This window comes from Apus apus, chromosome 4, assembly GCF_020740795.1.
Source record: "Apus apus isolate bApuApu2 chromosome 4, bApuApu2.pri.cur, whole genome shotgun sequence".
Taxonomy (NCBI): Eukaryota; Metazoa; Chordata; class Aves; order Apodiformes; family Apodidae; genus Apus; species Apus apus.
In genome coordinates, this window is record NC_067285.1 from 77,940,759 (window position 1) to 77,959,750 (window position 18,992).

Genomic DNA, 18,992 nt, shown 5'->3' on the forward strand with positions numbered 1-18,992 from the left:
GCATGAATGCAACATTACATGGCCAAAGTTCAAAGGACATGCAGTGGTGGAATCATTATAGTTTGGAATCACTTTACAGTTACCAGTATGCTCATGTGATTAGTCTTGTGATCCTTGTGCTTGATCAAACAGCTATTTTTGACATCACATCATTGAGTGATACGTGGATCTATCATTATTTGATTTTAAAATGTACATGGAGACAGCAGTAGTCACTGGCCAAAACTTAGTTTTTAGAGGATTCAAAATTTATTTTTCCTCACTTTCTAGTATTGTTACACCTGCTTAAGATTTTTTTTTAAGAAGACAGAAAATTGACCTAATGAAAAGTCTAGATTCTTAAAATGCAAATAAATACTTCTCTACCACTCCACAGCAAGACTCAGACTTCAAAAGGACAGAAGAAATGTCTATCAGAATTTTTTGTTTCTTGGTTACCTCTAAGGGAATCCACGCTTGGCATGTTGTTTGCTGTTTTCTGTTCCACTCAGAGTTAGTAACGCAACACACAGCACAAGTTGGGTGCTAACCACCTAACACTGCTCAAAATCCTGTTGTGAAGATGCTGTTATTTGTGTGTGATTTGGGGTTTGGTTTGGTTTGTGTTTTGTTTGTGATTATTTTTTTTCTTTTCTCTTGGACTTGTGTCTTATGGAAACTTTAACCACAATGTTCTGGAAATTAAGAATAATGCAAATTAACAATTCATACTCACCTACCACTGTAGAATCAAAACCAGTGCCAGTTATGTCAACACAAACACCAGTCAGAAGAGAATTAGGCCTTGCTTTGCATTGGTAGTTTGAGAAGAAAGCATTTCCTTATGAGTTGTACTTTCAAAATTCACTGAATACTTCTTTTTAAGTATATAACTTCCGAGGAGTGTTTTCCAACAGACCATATTCTGCAGTCTTCATGTAAGTTCACTTTAAGGAGCACAGAGACACTTATCCTTTACTGTTGGTTTTACAGACTATTTTAAAATTTTTCCAACTTCTCCTGTTTTTTTTGGTTTTGGTTTTTTTTTTTTTTCCTTTACAGGACCAGATACCTATGTCTTGAACAAAGCTCCCCAATGTAACATATACTCTTTATTTGTGTTTGAGATTGACTACTGCATAATGCATCCCTGGCCTTTCTAAAATGTACAAAATGACACAGGGAGAAGTGACGAGAACTTATCCTGAGAGAGGGGAGTGATATTGCAAAACGTGTCTGGATACTGCTGGCTCCTGGCTTTAGCTGTGTATGCTACATAAATACAAGTGGCATTTATACTTGATTAAAGGTAATGTTATACAAAAAAATTACAGCTTCTTCTGGGTGCTTTTTTGCATATGGACCAGAGCTATACACAATATGTACTAAACACTTGAAATAGCAGCTGTACCTACATTTGTTTTTCCTCCCTGTCATTTATGTAGCCTTTATGGGGACTGTAATTGTCATCACTTCTATCTGAGACAAATGTAACATCCCCTAGCTGCCAAACAGAAAGCAACAGTGTGGGTAAAGTGTGTGCCTATGAGTATGACCTACATTCAATTCCTGGCTCTGCCACAGGCTTCCTCCAAAAAAAGCAGATTAATTGGAACTATGAACATCTTCCTAGCTCACTTCATTGTATAGTAGGGAAAAAGGATAAATCTACTTCTTACCATGATGAATCTAGGTGCTAGTGATAGGTGAGTGTTATGTAAAGAAACATCAGGAACACTGCTTACTTCAACTACATGTCAGTTTAAGAAAAACACTGCTCTGTGAGTTACCTGAACAGAAACCAGGCAAATCCTCATTCAGTTTCTGCATGTGCACAGCAGTTGTGCTTCTAAAACTCTACACACTTCAGAAAATGTAACACACAACTTTGCTGAAGCCATTTTTGAAGTATTTTAATAAATCTAGAACTATTTAAAATCTAGCTACCTGACAGATTTGGAAAGATTAATTCAGTATCTGAGTCTGGGACGGCTCTCCAATCCTGCACAGTCACTGCTCTAATCTTGCACCATCAGTTCTTAACAGCTTTAGCAATGAGTCAGCTGGTATGTATCTGCCTAGGCACTTCCATCACTAACACTGTTGGACGAATGGGTGCAGTTGAAAGCAGCAAAATATTAGCTGCCCCTACCATTTTCCCTGTTGAGATTTCTCCTAGCTTACCATGCTGAAGAGGTCATTGTAGTTGTCCTGTGTCCCCAGTAACTAGTGCCTGCAATATAGGCTAGCTCACTCAATGTCAACTGCATGATTTCCTCAGGCTATCCCTGTATGACATCAGGGTTCACCTAAAACAGAGGTTGTAATCTTCCTTAAAATCGAGTATTTAAAATTGCACATTGGCAATATGCTAATTCAAGTTAGTCAATATAGTATTAAATATCAGCTTGGATATTTTACAAGTGTCCTGTCGTCTCCTATAATAAACTTTATTGTACTCTTCAGACCAATATTTCTCTAAAATTTGTGTCTGAGGTAGTCAGCATTGTAAAAAAAAAAAAAAAGGCAAAAGAAAGAAGTACAACACTATTTTAAGAGATAAAAGGAGAAATTTTAGTTAAAATATTTTACAATAAAATAATTATGATTATAAATCTCTTTAGTTAAATATATACCCATTACATGGTATTCTAAAAAGAATGAACTTATTAAAGTTTCAAGCAGATCTAATGCACAAATTCACCACTTTGTCAGCTTAGACTGTAATGTCAGTTTAACATTCATAAATGGCTGTGTCAGACTAATGGCATTGTTTTGTGCAAAACTAAAAAAATTATGAAAAACAAATCTTCAAATCCTTCCGTTTCCACAGCAAATAGATAGAAAAGGTAGTTTACACATACACACACTTACACACACAAACTTTGATTGCATACAGAGGTTAGAATGACCAGCACTAAAATAACCCCCATCTCTACAAAATAATTAATTTCTTGATGTAGTTTTTGAAAATTACAAATTTTAAGTGCTAGCAAATTGTGCTTTTAGGCAGCCACATGGCCAATAAGGTAGATGTTGTCATAAAGGTGCCCTACAAAATCTTCACTAATATTCTGTGCAGCTCGTCGTGTATTTCGAATGAATTCCCTCTTTGACATTTTGTTCTTCACGTGAGGGCTTGTTAGATCAATGGAAAGTAGAATCAAAGAGTAACACAGTACATAAACTGCATCTAGGTAAGAAAGCATAAAAAGAGTTAAACAGGAAACTGATTGTTACAAATACTGTCCCCTGTTCAAGAACCTTACTATCTTCATCATCTGGGCTTAAAATTATATATAAATAGACACATATACTTAACAATTACAAAGGGTATCCAGTGAACAGAATTTAATATAGCAATCTTCAAAGTAATAATGTCAGCACAGTGCCAAATGAGCATGTAAAAATCCCTTAATATTTCTACACTAAGTTACTAAGGGCTTTATGCACATTCATTTGAACAGATTCTTGAAGATTTTGTAAACTAAGGTCAACATCCTGCTAAAGCTTATCTTTAAATATGTAAGCAGTTCCACTGCTGAAAACTCGCTCCCTCACAACCAATCAGAAATGCATGTTGAGTGAGGCCCAAAATTCCCTCTCATTTCTGTGGAACTGACCACAAGGCAAAATGTTAAGTGTCTAAGTCTTTCCAAGAGGGGGCTTAAGTGATAGTACAGAGCTTATGCACAGACAACAGTGAAGGAAAGATAACATGAAAATAAACCCCACTTATCAGCTAGGTCTAAGAAAAGAATCTGTATGTTATTTTTGTTGTGTGTTTTGTTGTTTTTTTTTTAACATGAGTGGGATGTTGCTTGTAAATTGACCCCCCTAAACCATGATTATACTTTCAGAAATACTCGTTTAGGTGCTTATTTTAAAATAACATAAACAGTAGCATAACCCAGACATACAAGGATTGATCCACTGAAACAAAACTCTTTTTTGCTTACCAGGGCTAAGGCCAAGCTCCCTCATCAGATCAGGGTTACAAGCACAGAATCTGTGAGAGAACTTTGTTATGAGAGTCTCAAGGTACTCCCCACGCTCCTCAGGAGCATGAATGTGTCTGAAGAACTCTCTCAGTGCATTTGGCAAGAACTGATTTCTGAAGTTGTGCAGTGTCACAAGGTCATCCAAAACATCTCGCCTGGTAGAATGAAATCCCACATAATTAGAGATATTTCTTTTAACTGTTTAAATATGAAAATGTAGGTTTTAAAAATAAAAATTAAAGCTTTAGAATAGTTGGGAGTTTTGGGTTTTGTTGAAAGAAAAAATTATCACTAGCAGCACAGATAATAGAAACAAATGTTCTTTAGATGCTTAAAGCAGTAAACAAATACTACAAAAATACAACTTGATCCGACTTCTAAGTTACTTTATATGCCTATTCAATCATAGCCGACACAGTCTACTTCAAAACAATTTATACCCAGAACTGCAAAAATGCAGAAAAAGCAAAGGATTCAAGATTTACTAGTTATGGGTGGTATTTCAGGGATTCTTAGGAAGTGTTGCAGTCACATGAATACTTGAACTGACTAACTGTTCAGATTTAATGGCATTACTACTTAGTTGCATTTTCTTGCATTTTTACAACTTCAAAATTACATCACTTCAAGCAAAATATTACTGAATGGTAATATTGAAAATCAATAGGAAATTTCTCAAGAGAAATTCAAATTACCTTTCATCAAGGTAGATTCTCAGCTTCTTCCAATTTAGCGTTCTTGTGCAAAAGATAAACTTAGCTATTTCTTTTGGCGAATCATCTAGTATGCCCTTGGACATAAAGTAGTTGACTCCCTGAGATAAAATACATGTATGTATAAATATATTTAATCTTCAAAATGTGTTTAGAAACAGGTATTGCATTTGGCAATGTAGGAACATAATCCTACTGGCTTGTTTTCAGAATTATTCCTCTTCTTCGAAATCACATTTCAACATGCACATTACAGTCTAAAATTATAAATCAAATGTAAAGAAATTATTTACTGTTATGGTCAAGATTTTACATGGACTCACCATAGGAAATTTAAAATTATGAACCTCATAACGAGCATGATGGTTCTTTTAATAATTTCTTTACAGTCTAGACTAGGATTTTGGTTTTAATACTTTTGTAATGGCATTTAAAATGCTGCAGGGACCATAACTTTTAATTTCATAACTTTTGTAAATAAGAAAATCTTAGCCATAATGTGCCTAGTCTTTAATATCTTCCATTAAAACATGAATGTTCTCACATGTATATGATGTATCACATTCAAATAGATGCATAAAATGCATTTGTTTAAATGTGTAATAATGCAAATAAACACAAGCACGCTGATTTCAAAGCATAGGTAAATATCAACATATATAAATATGCATACACATAAATAAGAACACTGTCCCTAACATAAAAAAAGGTTAAAAATATAGAACAATGGTGCATATTTTATATTCACATTATGACCTCCAAATTTTCTGCACTTTGCCAACCACACATTTCTTATAGAATATACACGCCAAATTTCATGTGAAAATAATTCAGTGATAATTCTGGATTCTTTCTGTTCATTGAAATATCCCAAAGCATAAAACTATTCTCCTTATGATCTCAGAAATCAGACCAAAACTAATGGATTTTAAAAATGCTCACATTTTTCAAGAACAAAAATCTAAACCTGAGAATAACTAACGAGCTTGTTTCAATTCAATTTGGCAGGGGCTGGGAATGGCTCTGAGCATTTGTTACAAAGAAGTGTTACAATATTTAAGTACAGCATCTCTTGACTATACCATAATTTTGAAATAAAGGAAAATGTGTAGGACCGTGCATTTCTGCATAGGATAATGTACCAACGCCACAACCTGAACCACCTTTAAAATACTTCTGAAATATTTTTTCACAAATCTTCTGATATCAGACTATACAATATTTTGCAAGTCTGCCCTTTTAGTTTACATCTATAAGGACTGAGGTGCAGTCTGTCATTCAGTGTACAGACTAACTTCCCAGTGCTCTTCCATTTTGCTTAAAAAAGAAATAAAGGACTGAATACAGGTTTGGTAAGTTATTTTATAAAGTGGATTAGTAAAGCAAAGTCTCAGTTGTATCAAGCAAAAAAGATATTAGAATATATACTTAAGATATGGAGAACACAAGGGAAAAGCCAACAAACAACTATAATATTATCCAGCTGCTTTTACCAGTCCACAATTTTTGCTTAAATATTTATAGAAAATAGCATTTAATCAGCATACTTTTTTGTTGTAGTTAAAATAATGTTTTATAAAATAAATAAAAATGTAAAAGTTTTATACAGCTAAGACAAAAAAAAAAAATCCAGGAATCTTAGGCTCCAATTTTAAGAAGAGTCTTTATCCGGGACTGTAATGAAACCCGTATTGCGCTATAAGCTTGCATTAAAGTCCAAATTAGATCACTTTTAAGTTTGTCCATAATGTGGATGGACAACATGAGTTTAAATACGTTCTTGAATTAGAGATAAATAGGAAACTAAAAATGGGAGATCAAAATGAACATCAACTGCACATTAATTCCTGAAGAATCTGGCAATGATACATAGACTATGACTTGATGAGACTTCAAGACTTTGGCATTTGCTACAATATTATTTGCTTAAGGTAATACAAACTGAAGCCTGCCAAGGAAGTCTCAATAGTATTCTTGCTGCAATTACTTAACAAACACTTCTGCAATATATCCAGCAAATACATGGTATGTCATACATGAGGCAGGATGAAAATAGCACCTTATTTAAGACAGACAATTGGCTGGTTTCTCTGTCACAGTAAATACGTAAGTAATTTCTTCCATGTACCGGATTTCAACTCAATGTAGAATCTTCACCTGACAGGCTATCAAATCTTTGCAAAGCATTTTTATTCCCCGTCTCTAATTACCTCTCTCCCTCCTCCTCCCCCTTCCCACCTCCCATATAATGCTTGACAATACCTGTCTCTGTGAACACAGTATCATTATTTATTTTCCTCATCTCCTTAATATGGTACAAATAAAATATACTTCATCACATCATAATTTTCAGTTGCTTTTTATTTCTTCCTAAGCGACCACAAATACATTGCAACAATATAAACCTGATTTCTCTTTAAAGTTCTTAAATTTTGGCTCATGGCAAATTAAATTTCTTTATAAGATTTACAGCATGTCATCAAATCTGCTTTTTGTAACACTGCAAACACTGCCTTGAATTCCTCTCAGAATTCACACTTCAAATAAATCACTTACGGTAGCTAAAATGGTCGCTTGTAACATCATAGTTCTACACACTATCAACATATATCCTCTTACTGAAGTAAGGTAGGCAGATCTGTGCTACTATCTATCAGGTCTGAAGAGGCCTTTTGAACACTTAGGAAACACTACAGGATGAGCACACAGTGTTTACTCTTCTAATTTTGATTTAGTGGAAGAGGAGTTAAGTGTTAAGTGTTAAGTACAATCACCAAGAATTTCAGTAGCTCTAGGTCTGCCTACATACGAGGAGCCTGCTTGTCATGACAATGTTCTTAGCATTGGAGAACTGGGAAAGATACCTTGCCTTTGTGACCAGAATGTTACCACTAAATTTCAGACCAGCTCTGGACAGAATCTTAATTTATGGAAGTGCCAATTTAAATTTTATATAAAATATAACTATAGATTAATAGTAACAGCAAAAGTAATTAATTGTATTTCAATACACTGTCTTTTACAGTTGCTCCTTTTTTTCCAGTCACACAATGCTTCTTTTACCAACCTATTCTATTATGGCACTGACATTCCTAGCTTATTTTCCTGCTGTTTCCAAGAACCTTTTTAATCATTTATATCCATACAGGATATCTAAAAGAGATAAGTTTTCTTTTTCAATTGGTTTTATTTCTCCATTGATTTTCTTCTCTGCTAAGAGTATTTTCAGAACATTTCAGTACAGCAGTCAATGTTAAGACTTTTGTAGTTGCCTTTGACATACATGCTTACATAAGCTTACAAAACAAACCAGACATGTTCTAAGTTAACGGAATAGAAATTTTGGAATCAGGATTTTTCTACACATACACATTATTTCTCTTTTTACTATTTAAATTAAGTGGTATGCAGTCAGACTTGGGAGACAATGAAGCTTTTTACATAATGCGCATTTAAAATTAGTGCAGGAAAACAGATGACAAATACATTTGTCAATAAAGAAAAATTTAACTTAATATTTAAAATTTCAGATTTCACATAAATGGTTGTACACATGGTCTATCTGTTAAGCTTTAATAGTTTTAAAAGGTGACTGAGGAAATAAAGTACAATAGTAGCATATTAATATTTTTAGAATACTTTTAATTCTTTGAGTTAGATACTTTTACGTTTTGGCAGGATTATGTAAGTTTCAACATAAAATACTGATTTCTTTTTAGTTTCTACTGTATTATATAAAGCTTATTTTGATCACCAACCAAATTAAAATATTCTTAAAAGCTGAGGAAATACACACATTCAAGTTTAAATACTAGCTTAATTATTTAGATAAATTAATTAAGGGCACTGATTGCCATTTTATTCTGGATATACAGTACCTGGCATTGTAGGGCCTCAATTTCTAACTGGGGCTTCTAGGTAACATTAACATTATTAGTAAATAATAATTAGACATGTGTGGTGGCATTGTTCTCATTTTTATAGGGAAATGCAGTATCTTAATATATTACCTGGTGCATCTTCTGGAACAAAATGCACATACTAATATTGTATTTTTAATAGAAATTTTTAAGATTCTTTTCTGAAGTTACAAGTTAAGTCATTTGGTGACAAATGTGGACACAATATAGAACGTATATTTCAGACTCTCTCTTTCCCTGTCTTTAAAACACAATCTCAGTGATACCCACTTATGATGGCAGAAATCACAAGTGGAACATTGAAGTATCTTTCATGTTGTAAATAATTATTTATGGATTCTGTATAAGATTAAATTTCTCTGACTTGAGAGTTTTTGGAAAGTTCAAGCTGTCTGGTCCATTTTAACTTTCTAGATAAATCACAAAAAAGAACTTCTTCCCTTTACAACATATGCATACTTTAAATATTCTTAGGATAGATAAATCTATGCATCTCAAAACTGGCTTGCTTAATACATCACTATGAAATAGCATCAGTTCTGAAAAAAATTGGTTAGAAATATGCAGCATAGTAAATATTCCATCATCTAAACTATCTATAATTAAAAGTCAGGTACAGTAGGTTTATGCAAGTGGCTAACAATTAATTAATCAAGAAAAGGTCAGAAAACTGACCTCCCTGGTAAAAACTAACGGCAGTTAGTAATGAATCAGACAAGAAAAAGAATGGAAAACCAGGCTTAGTATAAGCACTGTCTTGCTGTACTTATATTGCTATCACGCTACATAAAGAAAATCCTGACCTCAATAAAGTCTGAGAGTTTTGGTACAGTCTAGATTCCAACAGACCCATAAAAAATAAACGCTATTAAACAGAATCAGTTAGAATAATTGAGAATGAAACAAAAAATAGACCTCCTTTTCCACCTTCAGTTCCAATTTTAACTACATAGCAGAGCTTCATGTAATAAACTTGACAAAATATTTTGTAAGGAGTTAAGAACAGTATATAAAACAGTGGGAAGTAACTTCTGGTTGTCTACAAATTCTGAGTCATAACCGTATGAGATATGAAATGAGTATTTCATGAGAAACAATGAGTACTTCATGAGAAACATTTCACATATACCATACACTCTTTAGAATAAACTACAGCAGAGACCATGTAGGCAGATTAAACAAAGTAATATTCATATTCAAGTCTTAATGCTAACACTACACCACTCCATCTTCCCAAAGAAACAAATCTCAAATTCCAAAATCTTGGCTACAATCGTGCTGCCATATGAAAAAAAAAAATAAAACAAAAACACCAACCAAAAAAAAAAGAAAAAAAAGAAAAAAGAAAAAGGAAAGAAAGAAAAACACAAAAAAAACCCCAAAAACCAACCAAACATGCACTGGGCGTTTTTTTCCAATTATGTGTCATGTGATTAGGCACATCCTTTCAGCAGAATGTGAGCACCTGCTATGAATTCTGCAAGCTCATGCACACAATCAATATATTAAATTACAGCAGATATCACAATACCATGCACACAACAATGGCTAACCAGAGAATCCTACCACAAAGTGTGTAGATGCTCTTCCCTACCCCGTGAGCCACCGCTAGCTCTGGAGCTGATGCTGTGCAGCCTGGTTACCCATTTTCATGACATGGGCGGTGTCCTTGGGAGAATCTTGCTCCTGTGGCTGTAAGTATTCCTATTTTTATAGTAATTTGATCAGGTCTGTTATCAAATGTAAAGCAGAGTTTTGGCAGGAAATTCGGAGACACAATTTGTAATAGTGGAATGTCATACCATATATTCCAGTCACAGTGTCCTCATAATAATAATTCTGCCAATATCACAGTTGTAAACAATAAAAACAATAGTGTTGGTGAATTCTCCTGAAACTCAGGCCCTGAATGCTTCCTACCAGGCTATGGTGCTCCACAGGGAGAGAGGAACAGAAGCACTTAGGAGATACCCTGATGTTCTCATCTCTCACTAGGCCTGAAGCAGATTGTACTACTACTGTACAATGTAACCATTATGAACCCAGAAGAAGTAGGTGTAGCATAATAAATTTAATACCTAATTTAGGTATAATAATTAGGTAGTGTTAATTTGCAGATCTTTATTTCCTCTAAAAGTAATAATTTTTTTATGCAGTGCCTTTTGTGAAGGCTCCAAATGCTCTAAACATATCAACATTACTTTAAATTAGGATGGAATATAACAGCATATAATAAACTATGACAGTAAGTGAAAAATTATGTTAAAACAAATTGAAAGACAAAGAAAAATTTGGGTGGACAAAGCTCTTACCAGTTAAAATGATATGCTCTTAAAAACACATTTAAGTTACCTAAATATTGCACATAATTTGAAAAGCTTTATGTTTATTACTGAATTCACTGAAATCCCACTGAAAATCAATACTAATCACTCAAGAGGCAGGTGCTGATGTCTCAGCACTGCATATCACAGTTCAAGACAGAGCTCTACCAAAGAAATTACAAAATACTGCAATTTGTGACTAGTAAAAGTAGTGGGTTTCCTTATCAAGCAGTATATGAGATAAAGGAAGAATTTAAACCAAATCACACTATCTTAAGGATTCGTTTGACTTATTTATTTATCTCACCCTCTGGTGAACTATTGGCTCCTAGAAGTACGTCTTTTCACATCACTTAATCCTTTTCCTACTTTGGATTTATTCAATTACCACTTCCTTGTGCATGTACAAATCTATGCATTGTTCAGTACCGTGTATCTTTTTTTCCTGGGAAACATGAAGCAGGAGTTTGGCTTTGTACACAAAAGACTCATCACTTGGGCATTAATTGCATATGTCTCAGGTAAAAGCTGTCTACTCTCAATCTATTTTCTTCTTTGAAAGGTGACAGAGTGAAAGCTGAAACTGACTTTTCCAATTAGTTACATTCATTAATAAATGGAAACTTTTTAGTTTCACACAGGATATTTTTTTGAAAATAAATATATGCTGTCATATACTACAAAGAAAGATTATTTATCTGCATAACAAACATCCATAGAAAAAAAGTGAAACTGACCTTTAGGACAGTTCAGCAGTACATCTTTTTCATAATATTTCCAGATTTACTCCTTCATAGTGGAAATATTTTAAGAAATGGTTTCTTACAAGAAACCGTAATTGTCACGGAATTAACTGGTGTTACTATACACCTCACCCTGCTTTAACTTAAGTGGGATCAAACTCACACTCTACAGAAGCATTTTAGCACTTTAATTTATGTAAGCCTATTACAATCCTTTTCAAATTCACCACTGTCTCTTCAGTTAGGGTCTCTGCCTCATTCCTAAGTCAACACGTGGTTATGAATTTCTGGCATCCATAGTTCAGATCGCTATACAGAGCACTTAAAGAGGCAAGCCATGTAAATGATGTGCACAGGTACTATATGCAAAAAAAACATAAGGATAGGCTGGGACTTTGTATTAGCCATTCTTATAGTAAAACAAATACCTATTAAAACTTGGCTTTTACTGTGGCTGTAATTATAAACCAACAATCACAATTATTGTAACTGTTTATTACTGTCAGCAACAGTTCACTTACCTCATCAGGGTTGGCATTAAAGGTGAGACTGCCCTCATCTAACTGCATATACAGTTTTCTAAAAGAAAATCCTAGAGGTGGATTCTTATTGTATATAGAACAGTGACCCCAAGTGGATTTGCACAACCTATGAAAATAGAATTAGTCTATTATTAATATTCTTTTCCTTATTTCACGCGTTTTACAGAAGCAACATTTTACCAACATTGCAAAGCCAAATTAAGACTTAAACAACAGGAAAAGTTAGAAATGAGTTGCTTGTAACACTAAGTTATTAAGCCTTTTGCATATGTGTTGCTAAAATCCTTAATTTATATGAGTACTGTTTTCTTCTCACACAGTTTTTGAAGTTTTGAGTGCAATCTCAAAACATATCCCAGCAGGTGGCATCATAACAACATCCACAGAGCTGAGACCTCTGGCACTCCTGGCATCTGAATACTGAATAACTGTGACAAATTGTTCTCCTGCAGCATCAAAACAGTTTAAAAAATGGTGTTTCTGTTCTTGTGCCCCAGTTCTCCAGTGGGACACTACATTGGTACAAAATTATGACCTTAACTCGCTGCTTTCCCCATCTGAACTTTTCCACCCGACTGTTCTTTTTTCTAGTCTTGACCACTCCCATTTCTCTATAGCTTCCATCACTTCTCAGTTTCCTTCCCTTGCATCCCACTCTGGCTCCGTATCTCAGTTTCGTTGATTTCTGTCCCCCATCTCAGTCTTACTGATGACACCATCTGAAATTCCCTTCAACTTTCACTTTCTAGGCACTCCGATTATTATTGGATTCCTTATTAAACTGGTAGTTCTGCTTCAACTTATTGTTTCTGTCAATGATTAAGCACAATGCTTAGGACCCAGCAGGTAGCTGCTGAGTACATTGGAGAGACTTTGTTTTCAGCTCAGGAATCTGAGTCTTATTTGAGCTGAGTTCAGAACTGTAATCCCAGGACTTTCCAAAGCCTAAACTGAAACGCACCCTATTCAAGTGGAATACTGAAGACTAAGATGTCTAGAGAGATTGCAATTTGAGATTTTTACTAATTTGCTAAATCAGGACATGTTTTCATAAGGTATATACTTTGAACTGAGTATGATTTGGGAAGATTTCAGAAGATTTCACTAAAAATAACTGAGCTATTTCCCAGGATTAACTCTGAGGAAAAGATTCCCCCCTCCCCCCTTGTATTTTAAGAATCTGTACTGCATAAAATTAAGAAGTTCTAGTATCTTCAAGCTTACATCCAGGGCATTTATTTGTATTTAGCGTTGTCTTGATACCAAGTACATTACAATGCATACTTACTCAACTGCCAACCTATTTGATATGATTAAACTTAGAAGCTTAGTAGGATCTTCACTAGAATTCCTCTTTCCTGCCAAGACAAGTCCCCAACAGCAGAACAATTATGACTAAGAAGTTATAATTGCATTACCCTATTGCTGAATTCATAAAGCATGATAGGAAGGGAAGCTGCTAATTCAAATGCAAAGGGGCAAAGAAATAGATGAGGAAGGAAAAGACACAGAGAACACATGAAGGTAAAGAAAGAGGACCTGGAAACAACCCAACTATTACAGTAATACTGTCTGTTAAGTTAAGGGTTAAGAGTATGCTCTGAAAGCAGATACAAGTTCTGCTGACCATCTAAAGGCAAGAGTGATTTAATGAGTCTTCCCCAGTGTTGTAAATCATCAAATAACAAATAAAATATTTAATTCAATTTGGATCTTATGTTACTTATTTAATGGAACATTATTTTATTGACTTTCTGGACATCAAATTCTGCATATGTTATATAAACGTGTTTCAATGGTTAGACTGCAGAATTCCACTCAACACATCTGCAGAACTGATCTTTTCTTTCCCCCTTCCATCACTATCTTCCAAAAACCACACACTTAAGTTGTTCTAAAACAAGTTTAGATGAGTTCTCATTCCCTTCTAATTAGAGCTTCAGCTGAATAGGTTTGTTTCATCAAGCTAGATACTTCAAGTTCAGAAAACAAACAATACAAACATTGGATATGTGTTTTGAGCTAATACAAAAGCGTAGACAAGTTCTGGGTGCTTTTCCCCATGACAGACCAATCAACAGGTGGGTAATAATATACAAATGCATACTCGTTCCAAGCACACTTTTGTATGTAGTAATCTCCACTAATACCTGACAGTAATTAGAAATCAAGAGTAACATTTTATTAAACTTTCTTCATGTTTCCCTTATGTTAAATCTCATTTAAATGAGGAAAACTTTGCTAAGGTTGGAATGGCAAAAAGCACATACTGAGACAAATTTAATATCTAATCATTATTTTTTTCTATCTCTAGATGATACTTTTTTTTTTTTTTTTTGCTTACCCTTGCCAGAGAAGCTCATCATTAGCAAGATCCTGCCAGACACATGAAGCTAGACAGAGATCAGTTGCATTCAGGTATGACAAAATGGTAAAACTAAGCTCTGGTGGCAGCATTTCCAGGTTAATGAATCCTTCTTGTTCTTTAGATTTTCTTGTCTTCAACAGGTGGTAGATGTCAATGCCTCCTTGAGCTTGTTTGCGATGGCTTGTATTGGAAACACTGTTAGTAGCTATCCTCCTACCATGTTCTCTGGTAAGGTAGCCTTGTCCACTGTATCCTTGGTGTTGCAGTTGCTGGTTCCTAGCAACTCTCCAGAGTCCCTGACCCATCTGTGAGCCTGCTGGACATAAAATCCAAATTAAACGTTGACAGCTGTGTATTTGTAAGACAGACTCAGCACACCGTAGAAAAATAAAATTGTAAGACTGATGTGAATTAAAAAAAAAAGTTTTTTCAAAGTTATGCTGATGATATAATCTGTCTCCACTGGAGCAACTGAATAAATACCAAAAAGAAAAAACATAAAAAAGCTAGATTTTTAAAAAAAATGTCTATGCTTGAAGATCTGGTAGGATTTCATATGTACGTAAAATAATTTATATTCTAGTAGCACAGGGAATTAAAAATGGAGCTTTAACATTGTTAAAGGTTGACATGAATGGAAACTGTTCTATATAAGCAGAAAGTAACAAGCCACGGATGCGGTGACCAATTATGGGAGAAATTAGAGGAACTACAGGAAAAAAAAAGCATTACCAAGATGGAAATAGACAAAAGACAGGTTCAGTTAGTTGCTGAAGCAGGTACCTACATAAGCATCCATCCAGGGGAAGTTCAAGAATTCATTTCTAGATAAGGCCACAGTTGTGAAGAAACGGTAGTCACATTTCAATCTAGTAACAGGCAATATTTTACATGAATTCATCATTATTTCAATTCTCATTTCTTGTACTATTATATGCTTGGACTACTTTTTTATCAAGAAGAGGCATCTTAAATCATGATCAACTGGTAGAAATAGGCAAGTTTAAAAAAAACCTAACTTACTGAGTCACACCATAAATACGAAATACATTTGACTGCAAGAAAGCATGCATGAAGAAGGTATTCTCATTTTCTGGAGAGCAGCATATAATTTTTAAAAGTCCATAGGGCTACCAGTAAAGTTGCTTCACAAGAGGAAGCTACAGCACAATTTGCCATTTAAAAAGTGGCAACACAAGGATGAGCAGCCTGAAGAAAGCAGGCTTCAGTAATTCATGCTGGTGTTCGCAACTAATTTATGAAACTTCTAGCTTTAAATGAAACGCATTTCTTCACAAGATGAAGAACTTGCTCTTTATTTTTAATTGCCTAGCTAGATTAAAGTAAGCAGTAGCAACATTTTTTAAAGAGTCATTCCCAGAGTTGCAGTCGCTCAGTGCCACCTTTTTCTGTTTTCAAGCACCTAAATCTCTTCCAAGAGAGGGAAGTTACTAACTTTCATCCCAAAGGAGGAATACCAGGAACTGCTAAAATAAAATTAAGAGCTATTAAATGAATCAGTGGTAGGCGTGCCAGAACTGGCACACGGGACTACAAGCATAAACCCATCAAGTTGCCTGCCATATCAGGTCCAGCTGCTGCTGCTATTCCCCCTCCTGAGCAGGCAGAGCATACAGTGATGTGTGGTGAAGAGTCAAGCTAAAGAACAGTTTGTATGGGTAGGCAGTAACAGCCAAGGGCTGGAAGGCATAAGGGAGATTTTCCTAAGGGATGAAAAGAGAAGCAAGGAGTATTTATGGGCAAATACAACATTTCAAAAAGGACTACTATAATCGTGTTAGAGGATTGAATTAAGTTCCCATTTTGACAGGCACTGTATATGAGCTTGTTAATTATTTGAGTCCTTAGTAAACGGTATCTTTAAATATCTTGGGAGGCTTCAACTAATTATTGACCTTAGCCCTGTGACTAAACTGAACACTGCCAACAAGGCATTATACTTTCAAATACGTAGATGCCAAATTTAGAGACTGTGTTGACCCTCTGAAGATAACAGATGATCTGAATGACTGAATAATCATCTTTCAATTCAATTATACAAAAATGTAGGGTTTTGAAAGAGGTAAATGTATCCATACACATGTAGATGTAACTCAAATATAATCTGCATGCTTTCTCAGTGTAGCTCTTCATGTAAAAACAAAAATAAAATCTACCTGAAAATATAGCATTGACTCTAAAGGAAATGATAAAATAATAATTTGAGGAACAGAGAGATCCAGTAGCGGTGGCTTGTAATTCTTCATAATTATTTCAAGTCACTAAACCAGTAGAAATCAGCAAGAAAAAATATGACAACACTGCAATATTAAACCTTACATTTTACAAATGGTGAAATGAGAGAAGCTACTCTATGTAAACTGCCTATGTCAAATAGAGAGAGGAAAGTTCTGGTAAATGCAGAAATCTCTTTGTTATTTTTTTGTAAGATAAATTAAGGAATTTATTTTGCTAATATTTTGACATAAGTTTTGACATTAATTCATATCATTATAACCAAGCTGCATTTCTATACACAATTGTTAACTCCCAATTGTTAAAATTTTTCTGAAAACACTGATTATTTGGACACAGTTTAAAGAGAAAAAAAAAAAAAAAAGGAGTACCAGGAAATTCAAGGTTCTGAAGATGATCAGGAATCACAGTGTGATTATATTATATAATGTATATAATTATAATATACTACAAAGATGAGAAATATCAGCAGTATTATCAGAAACAGACCACTTTGTGCTATCAGACAGTTTTTTAATAGCTTTCAAACCTACGCAAAGTCAGAATATCTTTCTGTTGTATATGTACTCCCTGTAAATAATTCAGTAGTGGTCACAGAGGACCAAGTTTTCCTACCTAGCCCTAAATCAAATACCCACATTTTAGTTACTAGTTTAATATCTTTATTGCAATATTCCTAGAAGTTCCTGTTCATAAAACACATGCTATTGATGAATACTGAGCTAACAAGAATATCAACAATTCTTGTTGGCGCTCACAGGGTTTTTCTCCACACACAAAAGCTAATTGCTATATATCACCAAAACCATACTAAATTCTATATTACTGAAAACCAGAAGTGGCTCCAGGACAGAAAAAAGCATATTGTATCATTCAAGAAACTAGCCTTCTTATAATGTACTCACATACTTATAGATAGCACTACAGAGATGACCGTAGAAATTTTTTAATTGTAAAAAAATAATTTAAAAATTTATTTGCTATTTAAATGTCAACTGAAGAAATTTAAGAGAAGAAACTAAGTGACAACAAATTTATATCACTCTAGAACCAGCTGCTGTAAATCCGCAACCTTTAATATGTGTGCTCAGCAGCTGATATACCATTTGCTTGGCTGTAATAAATACAACAGTAAAATAACACCAAGCTTGTTTATAAATTGCTGATCTTCTCTGGCTCTGTCTGGTATCTATCAGAGACTGATTTCAATTTTAATCATGTCTTTTTCGTTACTTTGTTACTACATGATAAATTATTTTGCAGTGTTGAAGAGCATAATAGGACACTAAAAGCTAAATGTAAGCTAGATTAATGCTGTACTGGTACTGACTTCTGCTTTATTAAATAAAACACAACTTACACTCTCTCTGTAACCCCCCTCCACTTTATGGTAACCGAGCTCTGCAGCTGCTACTGACCACAATTACCCTAACAGGAAAATGTTCCTTCCTTCGACGTTATCGAAGCTGAAGCTTCGCTCACCGCAGCCGCATTTGTAACCGAGGCCTGCTGATCCCCCCTAACGCCGATGGAAAGCCTCTCAAACCTGATCCCAGGCAACTTACGCCGGCAGCTACAGAGACACAGAGACACAGCCAGCCCCTCAAACCCAAGGCCGCCCCAGCTGACGAGAGCGACCCGGCGAGCGCCCTCCGCCGAGCGCTGCGGCTGCCCGCCCGCCGCCCCGCGGGGCTCCGCAGCCGCCCCGCTCGCCACCTGTCCCGCACCTCACCGAGTCACGCTTCTCCACGCCAAGCGCAGCCAGGAGCTCAGCCGGGCCGCGGCCCCCCCCACCTGGGCCGACACCGGCGGGCCTGGCACTGCCCCCGCGCGCCATTGGGCCTCCCCGACGGCCCCGGCTCCCGATTGGCTGCACCGCCCGCCCGTCCGTCCGTCCGCACCCGCCCGCGCCGCTGAGGAGGGTGGCGGGGGCCCTACCTGTGCGAGCTGGGGTCCCAACCGCCGCCGCGACGAGCCCGGCCCGAGTCAGAGCGTGAGCCTCGCCGGGCAGGAAGGGAAGGCGCAGCCCCCGGCGGCGGGGAGAGGCGGCGGGAGGCAGGGGGCCCCTCGGGCACGCAGCGCGGCCGCCGCCCCGGCTCCTGCCTGGCGGCTTTGACGTTTGCTGTTGTTGCTGGAAGTGACGTAG

At 35.8% G+C, this 18,992-nt stretch overlaps 1 protein-coding gene across 5 annotated transcripts; it reads right to left on the reverse strand.

Annotated features, from left to right (window-relative positions):
• Positions 1-984: 984 nt before the first annotated feature.
• On the reverse strand, positions 985-18,968 carry FBXO8 (F-box protein 8). 5 transcript variants are annotated; one of them, XM_051619958.1, is made up of 7 exons: positions 18,785-18,968; positions 15,378-15,459; positions 14,567-14,903; positions 12,202-12,328; positions 4,676-4,794; positions 3,939-4,135; positions 985-3,172 (listed from the first exon to the last, which is right to left on the reverse strand). In XM_051619958.1, exons 3-7 carry the CDS (start codon positions 14,893-14,895, stop codon positions 2,985-2,987), a joined length of 960 nt encoding a protein of 319 aa, XP_051475918.1. In that variant the 5' UTR covers positions 14,896-14,903; positions 15,378-15,459; positions 18,785-18,968; the 3' UTR covers positions 985-2,984. The 5 variants fall into 5 exon arrangements, with proteins under 5 accessions (XP_051475918.1, XP_051475917.1, XP_051475916.1 ...); XM_051619957.1 differs by lacking the exon at positions 15,378-15,459; XM_051619956.1 differs by lacking the exon at positions 15,378-15,459 and having other exon boundaries at positions 14,567-14,906.
• Between the last annotated feature and the right edge of the window lie 24 nt (positions 18,969-18,992).